Here is a 16,397-nt window from a genome sequence, read left to right as displayed (position 1 = left end):
CAGTTGTGTTTTTCCATACCATCAATTAATTTCTTCCATTCTGTACATAAAGCTGTAGGAGGTTGGATGGAACTGCTGAAAAGCCTGCTACGGTGGGATGATCTGTTAGGATAGAGATGATCGTATCAAGAGGAATCAGAATCACATGCAAACGGGGCTAATTTTGGTAGAATATTTGGGTTGGAGTAAAATCTTGAATAAGGTGAGATACTGAGATCTACAAAGATGACCTAGCAAAAGAATTTCCGTTTGTTCTTCCGGTAAAGAAACCTAGGCTTATTGGACGCTCTAGATTGAAAGATACCGCATGAGCCTTTAAACAGTAAGCTGAAGAATCCGACAGCTGTTTAATGAATTGTTAACTGAACTTGCTGGCTGAAGTGCTGATCTTAACATGATCGAAGTTGCGAGCGCCTCATTGTCAAGGGGAGAGAGATTTGGAGACTGAGCAATCATCTTTAGGGCACTATTCTTGTTCTTCTGCGATCCCTCTTCTGCTACATATACATAATTTCTAAGTTATCAGTTATTTATGCATGTCTATTCTTACAAAATTATGGCTGAGTGATTCTTTCAAGATCAACAATTCCCTCTAGGGGGGCAATCGCAGAATTAGCTTGTAACATAGTGTCACTGATGTTCTTGATTTTCGTGTGATGCATTTGACTTGTTCAATTAATAGGACAATCCTTTTTTAGCGGAGAATCAACTTTTTTTTTTCCATATTATATTTCTATTTTTTCACAACGATCGTTGGATGATTTTCCACTGCAAGAATAGAATTCTGCAATGGTTCCCCTGCTTCAGCTGGTGCTTACTAGTATGACCAAGAGTTTGTTAAGACATGTGAAAAATAGAATTTGTCAAGACATGTTAATTGTCCTTATATTCACGAAGAATGCTGTTGAGTCTTTGCTCAGAATTTTTTCAGTCATCTGCTATTAAGACTTGCTCTCTCGAAATTAAGACGCGCCACAAACTTGTGCACATATAAGAGCATCTTCACTGGTGCCTCCAAAAACTGAGTCTGGTTGTTTTGCCGGCATCGGCAAGTTATCTTCCGGTAATGTGTCGTGTACATGGAATGCAGATTAACGATTCGTAAACTCTTCTTTGTGATATGTTGGCTCTTTTATATTTTACTGTGAGGAATTTATAATTGTGTGTGTTTTTTGGAGACTAGCAAAAATACCCGTGTGTTGCACCGGGAAAACGTAATAAGAAAATTGTCGGACTGAAAGATATGCCGACATTGCCGTTTAAGACGTGTACTCTTACATTATTAGTAGCATGTCAATTGCCTCCATATCTATACCTAATAATAAAGGGAAAAGCGTTTCCGTGGTTTGGTCCGCCGTAAGGCGCTTTCGTCCGTTTGGTTATGCACCTTCGTCCGTTCGTAGTTGGTTTGTTTATTATTTGACTCGGTCGATCAAATCTAGATCGTCCGCGCGTGGTGTTCAACAGAAAAAAAGACTATTGGAACGACCCACAAAAGAATTTGGATCGGAGACCACATTGTCTGCTAACGACTAGGGCCACAGAGTCCAGATAAGTACGTAAATTAGCCTCGATTGCTAATATTTCACCGCAGCTGAGTCCGCCGGGAACACGATTCCAGAACCAGAAGTAAGCGGAGTCCGGCTTCAACCCGTTCGATCATGTCCTCAAATAAAAACTGTGGATCTGATTGCTTCGCCACCTCCCAAACCGCACGCTAGAACGATCAAGAAGCTGGCCGGAGGCTTGTCATGGTGAGTGCTAGGGCGCCACCAGCCGTCGCGTCGTCGGCGTACAGCGATTGCTGTCAGTAGCACGGCCAACGTCCTCATGGTCGAGGTCAGCGAGCTGGAGCCGAACGACTACCAGGCGTGGGTCAAGGCGTAATTGGCCAAGCTCTCTGTGTCGGCGACTCCTAAACCGGGACGACATGAGATCAGCAGGTCAATGCGTAGTTGGTTGCGCGCTCTGCGTCGGGGGGACGCCTGAACAGGGACGATATGATCAATGGGAGAGCCAGGTCTGATTTACTGGCAACTAGATGGCCATCAGCTCTAGCTTAGCGTGCAGAACCGTTCCATGCGTATCTGCACCATTGAGGACTATGGCCTGCATCTGCTCGTCCGCACTATTGACTGCTCAAGGAGGCCACGTCACCGGTGGCTTGATCCAATTGCCTCTTCCAGCGGTCCAGCCTCCAATCTGTCGCCATGCTCACAACTGGATATCTCCTCCGGTCTTAGCTCGATGTTTTCGTCCGAAGTAGAGGCTGCACCCCTGCCGGCGAGCATGCCGTTAAACTTGGACAATGTTGAGATCGTACCTCCTGTCGGGCGAGCTCGCCATCACATGAACCGCATGCAGGCCGCAACCCAGAACTATGCCGTGTCCTCAATAGCGCACCCCCGCGCCGCTTCGACGAAAAGTAACAGTCCATAGTGCTATGCGCTGCCTTTGATTGGCGTATCGGTAGCCTCTGCTATTCTTCACTGACCAGGTGAATCCCACCTCATGTCGCTTAATTGAATCATAAAACAATTGGTATAATATGTGATCACCATCCGCATCCAATCTGGAACGCTAGCTAATTTCCAACAATCAATCAATCAAGTAAAAAGTATTAAGTAGCCGTAGATGCACGGATGTTGGCCATGTTACATGTTGGGCACAACATGCTAACAAGGAACTCAAAACTCTGGAAAATAGAAAATTACAATTGCAGTTCAATAAAGGAAGCACATGTTCCAGAGGAGAAAAAAAATGCCATTATATGGAAAGAAAATAACTTGGGATTGTTGTGGCATTGTTAGATATTATTCTGTAAATTTGATTGCATCTGTGTCTACTAAATAAATCTAAAGTGATTCTGCTTTGGAGATAAATATGGAGGCAATTGACATGCTACTAATAATGTAAGAGTACACGTCTTAAACGGCAATGTCGGCATATCTTTCAGTCCGACAATTTTCTTATTACGTTTTCCCGGTGCAACGCACGGGTATTTTTGCTAGTTTATCTCCAAAGCAGAATCACTTTAGATTTATTTAGCAGACACAGATGCAATCAAATTTACAGAATAATATCTAACAATGCCACAACAATCCCAAGTTATTTTCTTTCCATATAATGGCATTTTTTTTCTCCTCTGGAACATGTGCTTCCTTTATTGAACTGCAATTGTAATTTTCTATTTTCCAGAGTTTTGAGTTCCTTGTTAGCATGTTGTGCCCAACATGTAACATGGCCAACATCCGTGCATCTACGGCTACTTAATACTTTTTACTTGATTGATTGATTGTTGGAAATTAGCTAGCGTTCCAGATTGGATGCGGATGGTGATCACATATTATACCAATTGTTTTATGATTCAATTAAGCGACATGAGGTGGGATTCACCTGGTCAGTGAAGAATAGCAGAGGCTACGATACGCCAATCAAAGGCAGCGCATAGCACTATGGACTGTTACTTTTCGTCGAAGCGGCGCGGGGGTGCGCTATTGAGGACACGGCATAGTTCTGGGTTGCGGCCTGCATGCGGTTCATGTGATGGCGAGCTCGCCTGACAGGAGGTACGATCTCAGCATTGTCCAAGTTTAACGGCATGCTCGCCGGCAGGGGTGCAGCCTCTACTTCGGACGAAAACATCGAGCTAAGACCGGAGGAGATATCCAGTTGTGAGCATGGCGACAGATTGGAGGCTGGACCGCTGGAAGAGGCAATTGGATCAAGCCACCGGTGACGTGGCCTCCTTGAGCAGTCAATAGTGCGGACGAGCAGATGCAGGCCATAGTCCTCAATGGTGCAGATACGCATGGAACGGTTCTGCACGCTAAGCTAGAGCTGATGGCCATCTAGTTGCCAGTAAATCAGACCTGGCTCTCCCATTGATCATATCGTCCCTGTTCAGGCGTCCCCCCGACGCAGAGCGCGCAACCAACTACGCATTGACCTGCTGATCTCATGTCGTCCCGGTTTAGGAGTCGCCGACACAGAGAGCTTGGCCAATTACGCCTTGACCCACGCCTGGTAGTCGTTCGGCTCCAGCTCGCTGACCTCGACCATGAGGACGTTGGCCGTGCTACTGACAGCAATCGCTGTATGCCGACGACGCGACGGCTGGTGGCGCCCTAGCACTCACCATGACAAGCCTCCGGCCAGCTTCTTGATCGTTCTAGCGTGCGGTTTGGGAGGTGGCGAAGCAATCAGATCCACAGTTTTTATTTGAGGACATGATCGAACGGGTTGAAGCCGGACTCCGCTTACTTCTGGTTCTGGAATCGTGTTCCCGGCGGACTCAGCTGCGGTGAAATATTAGCAATCGAGGCTAATTTACGTACTCATCTCGACTCTGTGGCCCTAGTCGTTAGCAGACAATGTGGTCTCCGATCCAAATTCTTTTGTGGGTCGTTCCAATAGTCTTTTTTTCTGTTGAACACCATGCGCGGACGATCTAGATTTGATCGACCGAGTCAAATAATAAACAAACCAACTACGAACGGACGAAGGTGCATAACCAAACGGACGAAAGCGCCTTACGGCGGACCAAACCACGGAAACGCTTTTCCCTTTATTATTAGGTATAGATTGGTGGTAGTCTCTTTTTTCTTTCTAGATGAGTTTTTTTTTTAGTGGATTGTGCATTGATGCAAAGGTAAAGGGCGCCGCCCGGAGAATAATAAAACAAAAACAATAAAAAGGGAACCAGCGGAGGTCGCCGACGTGTCGGGTTCCGCCGGCTATCCACCACCACTGACTGGTTGATTCCTACAGCTTTGCCGTAGCCAAAGCGAGCTCGCCGGCGCTTGTCGTCCACGCCCATGGCGACTCCGACTCCGAGCCGTCTCCACCGCCACCTCCTCCCCGTCCTTCCATCCCGCCCCCCTCGCGCCTCCTCCTCCTCGCCCTCCCAAACCCAGCGACCCAGTCACCGGCCTACCTTCCGGCTCCACTGCTCCTCGTCGCCGGTACGTAATTAGGTGTTCTTGTGTCCGTCCCCTGACCGGGATACCACCGTTTCTTGATTGATCCGTGTTTCTGTTTCAGGTGGAAGCGCCGCTGCCATCGGCGAAGGGCGGCGAGTACCGTCCATCATTCGCCGACGACTTTCTCCTCGCCTTCTTCCGGGCCAAGATGGTGGAGGTGAGCTCATCGATCCACCCGCGCCCCTTCTTCTCTGTACTATACTTGGGGCTGGTATGAAATGATTCTCGATTGATGGGGTTGACTGCAGAAATAACGATATGATACAGATTTAGCAACTCCATATCGATAAATGGTGGATAGAGTAGCTAGTCTGTCATGCAATATTTTCAGTTTCTCAGAAGAGAACCATGAAGCTGTAGGAGGTTGTTACATCTGTTAATTTCTCTGTTGTGCTTGTTACATCTGTTAAGATTGGGGCTGTTGTGCTTGTTACATCTGTTAATTTCTCTTATTCTCTGTACACAAAGCTGTAGGAGGTTGGATGGGATTCTCAGAAGCCTGGATACGCTGGGCTGATCGAAGTTGCGAATCGCCTCATGGTCAAGGGAAAGAGCGCTTTAGAGACTGAGCAATCAGCTGTATGGAAACTTCCCTTGTTCATCTCTACTCCCTCTTCTGCCATATTTACCTCAAAAGCTAATGTCAGTTATTCATTTCTGTATCTTCTATACTTGAATATTTTAGGTCCGAGTACTCCAGGCACTGTTCCCACCTCTCTTGCTAGACCTTTTCAAAGCTCTTTTAGCACCAATTGCTAATGGCCAACTTGCTTCCATGATGGTTGGTGAGTTTACTGCAACTCAGAAATTTTAGGCAATCCCAGTAGTACTTTCAAGACTAAATTCCCTGCAGGGATCAAATGCAGAATGAACTTACTGTGATTTAACGTGACCTGTGGTCTTCTCTTATCTTTCTTGTGATTCATGTGGCTCGTGAAGCTAGAGCAACAGCACTTTCATGCCAATGGCTGATGGGAAAATGTTCAGTGAATTCTGTGACATTGCCTGATGGGAAATCGTTGTCAAGTGGGGTATTGATCTTTTCGGTCTTGTATTTCCGTCTTGTTCATTAAGAGTTTTGGATTACCGATTCCTTATGGAAATCATTAGGTGTTCGTCGAGAAGTGCAAATATTTGGAAGAGAGCAAATGCCTTGGTATTTGTATCAACACGTGCAAACTGCCAACCCAGGTGTGTTCATGACTTATATGTCCAGATTTGTACTTTTGGCTAGTAATTTTTTAAGCAATTCTTTTATGTCTTCCAAAAGGGACCGTGAAATCAATTTAGTAATCTGGAATTGTATTATCTGCCTACCAAGACCTCCATGAGCACTGTCGATGTTTTTTTTTTTTTTTTTTTTTGAGAATTAGAGCTGCGATATATAGACAGAAACAGAGTCTAGTACAAGATGGTTCTCAACAGCGGCAGGAGCTACTCCAAACCACGAGTTATTCTCGCAGCCTAACTTTGCTAAAACACGTGCAACTTCGGAGCAGTGTCGATGTTGCATCGTAATGAATAGATCTTGAAAACCTTTGCGTCACCTAAAGCTATACCTGAACCAGCATGAAATGCTCCTTGAAGAAAAAGTACTTCCTCTCTTAAAAGAGAATTTCATTTAGGCTTAGCGGCTCTTTCTAAAAGGTGATTTCTGTCTTCCAGACCTTCTTCAAGGATCACATGGGCGTTGATTTGTATATGGAGCCAAAATTTGAAGACTATAGCTGCCAGGTAATAGAAATTCAGGAATGCACAACTTGTTATGTTAAAACAGAATTTGAAGACACGGTGTTGCTTGTTTCAGTTCAACTTTGGAGTGCCTCCCCCGCCTCTCGACACCGACAAGGCCCTGAAGGAACCCTGCCTGGACATATGCACGAGCGCTAGGCGGCGCAGAGAGGTTGGCAGCAGCAGCGGCCCTGATGGTCTGTGTCCCCAAGTATGATCTGCCTCTTGCCAATGGTACATATATCATACACTTCTTTCACAGACGTATGTAACCTGATTAGTGCACGACAAAGTTGGCACTGCAGAAAAGACAATGTATGAATCTCTTATGACGTGTCTGCACAAGTAAAGCAAAGAATTAGCACTGATGTTCTGTTCGCTTTTCTCCAGCTCATCTTTATCTCTGCCGGAAGCTACGTATGGAGTATGATTGTATAAGCATACATCAGAAGTGGCTCCCGGTGTTGTCAGATATATTCTTGCGTGTCCATTTCATCATCTCAGCTAGCAAGCGTTATGGGTTTAGATTCCATTTTGCCACTATATATGTAGACGTGCATATGCATTTCACGGTGATCGTGATCGTGCACACTGTTCCCTCGACCACCTCCGTCGACCACCATTATGGATTACGGTCCACGACCACGCATGCCTAGGAACCGAGGCATGGCCGGTGGCGGTCTTGGTGGCGGCGGGGGCGACATCACGGTGCACGTGGAGCTGCTGGCGCGCAGCCTGATGCGCAAGCAGGAGGGCGCGGCGGCGGATGAGCAGCACCGGGCCACGGCGAGCAGCCACCGGCTGTCCCGCGTCCCCGTCCACCTCCGCGACAACAACGCCAACGATTACACGCCGGGGTTCGTCGCCATCGGCCCGCTGCACAACCGCGAGGACCGGCGCCTCCGCCCCGCCGAGCGGCTCAAGGTGGCGTACCTCAACGGCCTCATCTCTCGCGGTCACCCGGACCCGGCGCACCACCTCACCGTCATCCAGGACTACGTCCGCATCGTGGCCGCCCGCGAGCAGGAGGCCCGGGCAATGTACGTCAGCGAGGAGCTCGCCGACATCGCCGCCGACGACTTCATCCAGATGATGGTGCTCGACGGCTGCTTCATCATCGAGCACCTCATCAACGTCGCCACCGGGCGCGATGAGCCGTCCCTGCATGCGACGCCCTTCGGCCCCGCGCAGCTCTCCGTGGACCTCGTCCTCGCCGAGAACCAGATCCCGTTCTTCGTCCTCATCGACCTCATCACCGCCAGCAGGCTGCCGGAGTTCGAGGCCACCGGTTACCCCCCGCCGGTGCTCCTCGTGAAGCTCGTGCTGTTCTACCTCGCCGGCGAGAAGGGCCGTGACATGAGTGACGACGCGCTCCCCGCGGCAGACGGCGTCTCCCACATCCTGCACCTGCTCTACGAGATGGTCACCGCGGCGCGGACGCGGTGGGAGCCGCCGCCGCGCGCCATCCAGGACGGCGCGGTGATGGAGATGGCGCAGGAGGCAGCGCGACTGCTGCGCCGCATCCCGCTGCTTCTGTTCGTGCCACTGCTGTACCCGATCCTACCCGAGGACAAGAAGTGGAGCGCGAGCTACGGGAAGGAGGATGTGCCGTCGGCGAGCGACCTGAAGCGGATGGGCGTGCAATTCAAGAAGGCACGCGGCGGGTCCGGGAGCAAGCCGGTGGTTGGCATCGCGTCGGTGCTTGGCCCCGTGCCGTTCGCCGTGAAGCTGACGCAGCACGAGGACCGGCTGCATCTTCCCCAGCTCCGTCTCGAGTTCCGCACGGCGCCGCTGCTGCTGAACCTCATGGCGTTCGAGCAGTCGTCCTCATCCTCGTCCTCTGCCTCTGCGACGACGACAACTACGGTAGCCCCGACGGTCGTGTCGGCGTACGCGTCGTTCATGGCGAAGATGTTGCAGTCGGCGGAGGACGCCGGGGTGCTGTCGGCGGCGGAGGTGGTGCAGCAGCACGGCGGCGCGGGCAACGAGAGCAAGGAGGAGGTCGCCAGGTTCTTCAGGAAGATGGGCGCCGCCAGCGAGGCGGCCGGCGGCGACCTGCTGCTCGAGAAGAGCTACCTGGGGCGGCTGCTCGAGAAGCTGCGGGAGCGGAGCCGGCACCCGCTCTATGTCATGTGGGCCGACGTGCAGCGCAACTACTTCACGCTGCCGTGGGCCGTCGTTGTCGAGTTCGTCGCCGTCGTCACCTTTGTCTCCAGCATGGTCCAGACATACACCTCCGTCAAGTACCATGGCTGACGCTGACCTCACACCTTGCGCATTCTACCTCACCCCTTGCGCATTTCACTTATTCGAAGGAATTTGCATGTTTTTCGTACATATAAATATAATTTATTTGATTTGACATGGTTTTACTGTTGGAAATGTCATCTATACGAATATCAGAAGCATGAATTCCACGGTCATTTGCCATTATATACTCTTTTACCACCATAATTATGTTTATATTTGGGGAGACTCCATAATTTCACACTTTTCTTAGCATATATTCCTACTCACCAGCCCACGGCTCGGCCCCTTTTTCCTACTCATCCTCTCCCATCCACTTCCTCGAATTACCCGAAGCACCGCCCAGTTCAGGTACTCATAGACATCTCTTTTGACACAATAATGATGTTTACATTTTGAGGGACCACATAATTTCGCACTTTTAGAGCAGTACAAACTACCAAATAAAAAATAATATTTGGTGGTTGTTTATATTAACTTTTTACACGAAACTTTTTCAGCCCGACTAAATCGGTAAAATAGATGATATCATTTATCATCCTCACACATTGTTCATAATTCGTACATCTCCAGAAACACAAAAAGGAAATTAAGCTTCACATGATACTATCATGAAAAATGGTGGCTAGTCAAAGATCGTTAGGAGAGTGTATTGCATATATCAGCTTCTCCCCTTTTTCAAATTTGTAAGAACTTAACTTAACATCTGTAGTTTTGACACTCAACTTAACTTAACTTAACATCCCGCCAAGGTGTTGAAGGCACAACAACGCCAAGGCGTTTGGCACCTGCTGGTCCAGTGGGACGGCCTTCACGTCACCTGGGAGTAGCTCAATGAGTTCCGACAGCAGTTTCTAGAATTCTAGCTCGAGGACGAGGTGTTTGCGCAGGTGAGGAGAGATGTTATGACCGGGCTGGCCTACAGCCAGGAGAGGCCTAGCAACGGTTCGACTTAAGGGCTTGGCCCAACTTATCTAGGGTTTTATTAGCTGGACTATTATATAAACACTTGTAATGCTACGTATTGAGATAAGCAATAACCATATTTGTTGCCGACTCCCCCAGGAGTCGGAGTCCCCAAACCCTAGCCGCCCTCCCTGCGCCACCGCTTCCTCCTTCTCACGCGCGACCACGGTGCCAACACGCCGTCGTGCGCGCCCAGCCCCTCGTCCCTCCTTCCATATGTCCTATACCGACTCTATCTCCTATCACCTTCGTGCTACCCGTGAATGAAAGCGGCCGCAGTTACTGCTTTAGAACTTGACAAGTTTCAAGTTCGACTGGACTCAAACGCGGCGTGGAGCTTTTCAGGTGACAGCAGAGGCAAAAAGAGTGGTCTATAGGCCGACTTGTCTTGAAGCTAAATTCCAGTGTTGCATGAACAGAGGATTGTGGAAGATCGCTAGTAGAAGATCGGAGGAACTTGAGCACTAGAGGCCAGGCCCTTTTTCTTCTCTTAGCAGGCAGCTATACACTTTTCTTTGTTGCTCGGGCTGGATGATGATAAATGCCATACAAAATGAATTGGAAAAGGGATGACGCAAGAGCACCGGGAGGTAACTTAGCTACAATACTCATCGCTGCAAATAACTGTGTCATCTTCCAAAAGCATTCTGTCATCTTCCAATCTATTCATCATTGTGGGTGCTCACTGGAAATATTCATCATTATAGCATGTTCAGCCTTTCAGGCATCCATACACGCCAACCAAAATCTAATGAACAACAAGCACGTACATCTATCAACATTACGAACATCGATCCCAGTCCCATTGCTTCTCTTCACTCGTGAACAAGCTGCACACCAGTAACGACATACAGTTTCAGAAAAGAGGCGCTTACGAATGGTCGGAAACTTTTTGACAAGTGTTGACGTTGCATGGCTGATGATAATGGGTCTTCACTATCATCATTTCGTATTTGTGCGTGGGCTCTATATCGACAGGCCAGTTATAATGTAATAGGAAGATTTACAGTATGATAGACCGATTGGCGCATCAATCTGTTTCTCTTACAGTAAGTTGAATGCTGACCAGCTGCTTATTATTTATCATGAAATTACAGGTGCTCCGTCTGGGCGGAGGCGGCACCGACGACCATGGTCAGATGGGCGAGCTCCGTCTGGGCGGAGGCGGCACCGACCATGGTCAGATGGACGAGCTCCGTCTCGCAGAAGACGACCTTGAGCTCGCGGGGCGCGATGCAGCTCTGTGGCAGTGGCTCACGGTCGGTACTGTTCACCCGCGTCAGCGGGCACCGCCGCTTGAAGTATCCGGGGTCCCCCTTGCACGCCACCATGATGCGGCAGTCGTCGATTTTGACCTGATCCACGGGGCACCCGTCGGTGAGGTTGAGCGGGCAGCCCAGCGCGGGGCACTGCCCGCCGCCGCTGAACAGCGGGGTGACCACCGTCGCCAGGTTGAAGCCGTCCTCGAGGCTCACGCTGTACGTGGCCAGGTCCTCGGCGGAGTGCACGGCCAGCTGCACCACCGTCCTCGGCGGCGACGAGCCCGTGTCGCAGCTGGTCGGCGTCCTGCAGAAGGTTCGCGCCACCACGCTGCCGGCCCAGAAGGTGTCCGGGAAGGGGAAGGAGGCCAGCCCCCCGTCGCTGTCGAGCTTGACGGTGTTGTCGGAGATGGAGAAGTTCCCGTTGGGGGTGACCAGCGGGTGCACGGGGAACGGGCAGAGGTTCTGCAGGGTCAGCTTGGTGTCCACCGCCGATGCCGCCAGAGCGGCGGCGGCCGCAAGCAGGAAGGTGAGGGCGAGGCGCTCGGCCATGGTAGCCATGTGCTCTTGTTTCTTGGCTTAATTTGCAGGGGTGGTGATGAACTGGTGATATTGTTTAGGCGGACGTGCAAGCCTGTTTATATAGGCAAGGCGCCGTGAGTGCTATGCATGCGTGGTAGAATAACCATGGAGTTCTACGGTTACTTAGCTGCCAAGGAGAGCTAGCATCACACTGATTTTTATTCACTCTGCATTCCAGCCCGTATGGATCGATATGATGCCTGGATTGGTCACTCCCGTCATGGCGAGTGGTTTCTCTTGAGAATGTAGCGTGCCGCAGAGATGCATCTAATTTCTTCCCGGAGGTTACATTAGCTACTTCCGGATGTGTTCTCCAGCTGGTGCATTAGCTTCTTTCACATGGAGTGGTTCAGACGATATATCTGATATTAGTGATTTTCCTTGCCCGCGCGCCAGATTCTTGCTCAATGAAAAATACTTATTGACCATGTATTTCTATCAATTTTAGGAACCGACAAGAACCAGTAGCATGTTTCGCGGTGTTGGGGACAAAACAGGGCACCGCCCACCCAAACTGAACGAAGGCGTGCCGGTCCAAAGAGGAGGGTGGCCTGGGGATCAGGTGCCTCAGGGCATCTTCAACCGGATGACACAAACAGAGGCTAAGCAACTAATTACCTTCGCGGGGCGACATATAGTATTCGAACCGTCCGTAACGACGCAAACGCCTACTCAAATATGCGGCATGTTTACGTCTCTGAAGATGCTACGCGGTCGCGCAAAAATAACCGCATTGGTTGCCTAGCTACGTGCCACTAGGCAGTGACTAGTCAAGTAAAATATTTCTTCATTACTACTATTGATTGGCTAAAAAGGATCATCTTTACACGGAAAACCAAATCTGATCCCGGGTGCATATGCACCTGGTATATATAAAACATATTTCCAAAACATAAAAAATTTAGTAAAAAAATTTAGCATATAGAGGGACATGTTCTATGTGTGCACGTAAAGTTTCACATAAAACCAACAATTTTTCTACCCTCTGTAAAAAAGACAAATAATGCCTCAAAAAATAGACTATTTTAGCACCAAAGATTTGTCTTTTTTGCACAAGGCACGAAACATATCGGTTTTTGCTGAAACAACTTTGTAAGCATGTAATATGTCAAGGTATACACGGGGAATTTTTATTTGTATTTTTCTAACATTTTAAAATATGTTTAATATGCATTTCAAATAAAGGGAGCATATGCACCCGGGTGTAGAAACACCCTGAGGTTCGAACTCTCACTAAGGGTGTCACTGTCCTCCTAACTATCTAATCATAGATTGGTTCTCCAGATAAATATTTATTGGATCACTATGAGCCAGATTCAATAGAATTGGATCCCTTCCAAATATAAAGAATTAGGATCCTCGATCCCTCTCAATTTCACCTTCAATTCGAAGGTTCAGAGAGGTGTCTTCATAGTCATCTACTAATACGTACGTTCGATTTCATTTTTCTATGATATGTCCTTCCATATGAAAATTTGTTATTTGCCATGTACAGTGATTCCTGTCAAGCATCTATGGCTGAATGATTAAAGCGCCCAACTCATAATTTATAAATTTATGGGTTCAATTCCTGCGGGATGCACGCGAAGAGGAACATTTCATAAAACATTTCTAGCAAACTAAAATATAGTATACTATGGATCAACATACAAATTATTCGCAAAAAAAACATACACATTAATTTGTCTCATAAACACCGAGTGGCTCTGTGGTCTCGACATAGGGGAACGTCCGGCATTGGGCGTAGCCACGGGTCATCTCGGCGACGAGCGTCCCATGATCCGGGTGCCCGACCCGTTCCACGCCATCGCGTTCCAGCCTCCAGCCCTTTGGTGGCGTGCCTTTTGGCCGGTGTGCGAAAAACTCCGTCTTCCCCGACCTCGTCGTGAGGACATAATCGCCGTAGACAAAATGCGGCCGCGGGATGCCTTCCTCGAGCCTGTACCGGCGGCTCCACCGCCGCCGCTGATCCAGGACCCACACGTCGGGCATCATGACAAAGCCCAGCCTCCCGTGCACCTCCGTCAGGTGGTAGCTGATGTTGCGCCTGTCCGGCTGAGCGGGCATCGGCGTGGTGGTGGGAGCGAAGCGCTCGATGTCGAGATCAAAGGACACGATCCTCGTGGCGTTGCCCACCTTTACCCAGTGCGTCGCGCCGTCGATGCTGATGACGCCGGCGGCGACGTCGCACCTCGCACCACCGGCGGGGGCCGGCACCTCCCGCCACGCCGTGTCCCCGAGCGTGAGCACCTGCACCGTCTCCAGGTCGAAGAGCCGTTCTTTGCTCCACGGGACGTGCACCACCTTGTACTTCCCGGCCGTGGGATGGTACGCGAAGCTGTACGCCTCGTCCCACCTGATCTCCCTGCGGTGGCTCCCCACGAACAGGCCAGCGCACGGCAGCGGCGGGACGGCCAGGTCCATCAATTTTATAGATCCATTTACTTTCAAAAAGTATTCACCTATCTTGGATTTCATGGCGCATAGCCATTTCAATGGAGTCAGGGCTCATCATAACTTCTTTGTATGTAGTTGGTTTATCATTGTTCAAAAACAATCCTTTGTCCATAAATCATTTATTTGATCACAAAGTAAACCATATCTACAAGGTTCAATAGGTACTTTGATCTCAATGACTATAACACTTGGTAGACATGGGAGCTATGATCTTCGTGGCCGCTTCCGAAACCATTTCTGATGCTGCGCTACTCTGATCATCATGCTCAGGTTCATAAACCTTATCAAGTTCCATTGTCCTCCCACTCAAATACTTCGCTAGAAACAATTTCTTGGAAATAAGTAAGAAACATCGACAAACACTTTTGTCTTTGTCTTCATAGTGGAAAGAATTCCCAATCAATTCTCTGGGATAACCAACAAAGACATTCATCCGATTTTGATTGTAAACTTATTTACTTATGCTATGCATACCAAAATTTAAGAAAGGACTATTAGGGTTTACACCCATGCCATAACTCGTATGGTGTCATTTCAACGGATTATGATGATGCTCTATTCAGTGTAAAAGCGGTAGTCTCTAAAGCATAATCCACAAAATATAATGGCATCAATTTATATTATCTCATCATTAATCCAACAAGGTTTGGATACGTCTCTCGGATACTCTATCATCACTATGATACTCCAAGAAATGTGATGTCGAGGGTACTCCTCGGCAATGCCCTCAGATTGGGGCTTAGGGTTGATGGAATCCTGTAGGCTGACACGAGACATCGGTTAACAGACAAGCGGGGAGAGCGATTTACCCAGGTTCGGGGCCCTCGATGAGGTAAAACCCTTACGTCCTGCCTGTCTGATCTTGATTATGAGAATATTGGGTTACAATGGGGTGCCGAAGGTTTCGGCTGTGATCTCGTATGGGTAAATGTACCATTGTAAATTGGGGGTATGGTAAATTGGAAACTGCTGAATAGTTGTACGAGTACCATTGTAAATCGAGGGTAAGGTAAATTCAAAGAGTGGTAAAATCCACCATAGTTGCACGAGCACCATAATAGTTGTAAAAATTAACTTTACATTTGTAGTTGTAGTTCTGCAACTGAAATTATTTATCTAGTTGCACACATCTCCACTAACATTCAGTTTGTGAATATTATCAAGTTATAAATCTTATGTCTTACTTGTGAATCTTGAGATAAAATAAAGGGTCTGACTAAAGCTCAGCCTACTAAAAGTTAAGTTAGTTCTCAGCAGGGTGACGTCACTTGTTCCGATTTAACGTAGTTTTGGTCTGATTCCATCCTAATGATTTACGATCGCTGGTGCGCGCGCGTGGGAAAACGGGCCGTCCAACATCCAATTCTCCAGTTGCTTGATGGATCCTAGCCAAAGAGCAAACTAAGCAGGTAGGAAAGAAAACGATTTAGCGAACGGCAACCAAAAAAAAAACGTAGATTTTTATTTGTTGCGCCGTCGCCAACCTTTGATCTCTCCCGTGCGCGCGCAGGAAAGGAAAGGAAAGGCTCGTTGACCAAATTCCATCCGTTCGCTCGACGGAGCCATCAATCAATCAAAAAATTGATTTAAAGAGATCGACTCTTTTCTCGCACGCACGACAGTGCCTGATCGATCGAAGCATGGACTAGCCAGTCACGTACGTGCACCATTAATTAATTTGAGGGAAACTGCCTATCCTATCGATTAGCAAGTCACGTGCACCGGCCGGATCAAAACTAGCGTAATGAGCCGCGCGCGCCCCCGCCCAGGCCGGTGTTCAACACTTGACGATGAATTATGTACCGGCCGGCTGAAAACCAGTACCCAGTATATCTCTTGTTTCAAAAGAGACGACGGATTGATCGATATGAAAAAACAGGTATGCAAATAAGAGCATCCAAAAAAGACTATAGGGATCGAAAAAAATACACATGGATCCATCGATGAGATTGGTGGATATATTACCCAATTGATAACCACTCTCGGCGCGCGGACGGGATCACATCAGATCAACAACCATGAACTCGGCTAGCTGCCCAAGATCGAGATCCATCACGACGACGACAGAGTGTCCTCTCTCCTCTCCTCGACGAGTAAAGAGTCAAAGTCTAAGTCGTCACACACGACGCACGCGTTGGCTACACCCCGCCTCATATTTATAGACTGTGAGAGG

At 48.6% G+C, this 16,397-nt stretch overlaps 3 protein-coding genes across 3 annotated transcripts; 2 read left to right on the top strand and 1 right to left on the bottom strand.

Annotated features, from left to right (window-relative positions):
• Positions 1-4,737: 4,737 nt before the first annotated feature.
• Positions 4,738-7,081, top strand: LOC124708054 (beta-carotene isomerase D27, chloroplastic-like). Its single transcript, XM_047239740.1, has 8 exons — positions 4,738-4,964; positions 5,044-5,139; positions 5,457-5,561; positions 5,668-5,767; positions 5,922-6,013; positions 6,093-6,173; positions 6,648-6,716; positions 6,790-7,081. The coding sequence occupies exons 1-8, from the start codon at positions 4,818-4,820 to the stop codon at positions 6,928-6,930; spliced, it is 831 nt and encodes a 276-aa protein (XP_047095696.1). The 5' UTR covers positions 4,738-4,817; the 3' UTR covers positions 6,931-7,081.
• A 298-nt stretch (positions 7,082-7,379) lies between these two features.
• On the top strand, positions 7,380-8,969 carry LOC124647138. The gene has a single exon (XM_047187119.1). The coding sequence runs from the start codon at positions 7,380-7,382 to the stop codon at positions 8,967-8,969; it is 1,590 nt and encodes a 529-aa protein (XP_047043075.1).
• Positions 8,970-11,017: 2,048 nt separating this feature from the next.
• On the bottom strand, positions 11,018-11,746 carry LOC124647137 (osmotin-like protein). The gene has a single exon (XM_047187118.1). It carries the CDS (start codon positions 11,744-11,746, stop codon positions 11,018-11,020), a length of 729 nt encoding a protein of 242 aa, XP_047043074.1.
• Between the last annotated feature and the right edge of the window lie 4,651 nt (positions 11,747-16,397).

This window comes from Lolium rigidum, chromosome 4 (assembly GCF_022539505.1).
Source record: "Lolium rigidum isolate FL_2022 chromosome 4, APGP_CSIRO_Lrig_0.1, whole genome shotgun sequence".
NCBI lineage: Eukaryota > Viridiplantae > Streptophyta > Magnoliopsida > Poales > Poaceae > Lolium > Lolium rigidum.
The sequence above is the reverse complement of the archived record's forward strand: the minus strand, read 5'-3'. Positions and strand labels throughout refer to the sequence as shown.

What these genes read in the sequence shown, in the direction of transcription:
- LOC124708054 (XM_047239740.1), top strand. Translation starts at nt 4,818, where the DNA reads ATGGCGACTCCGACTCCGAGCCGTCTCCACCGCCACCTCCTCCCCGTC. An exon ending in TCCACTGCTCCTCGTCGCCG is followed by an intron (nt 4,965 to 5,043) that starts GTACGTAATTAG and finishes TTTCTGTTTCAG; the next exon opens with GTGGAAGCGCCGCTGCCATC. An exon ending in ACTTGCTTCCATGATGGTTG is followed by an intron (nt 5,768 to 5,921) that starts GTGAGTTTACTG and finishes TGGCTCGTGAAG; the next exon opens with CTAGAGCAACAGCACTTTCA.
- LOC124647137 (XM_047187118.1), bottom strand. Translation starts at nt 11,746, where the DNA reads ATGGCTACCATGGCCGAGCGCCTCGCCCTCACCTTCCTGCTTGCGGCC.
- LOC124647138 (XM_047187119.1), top strand. Translation starts at nt 7,380, where the DNA reads ATGGCCGGTGGCGGTCTTGGTGGCGGCGGGGGCGACATCACGGTGCAC.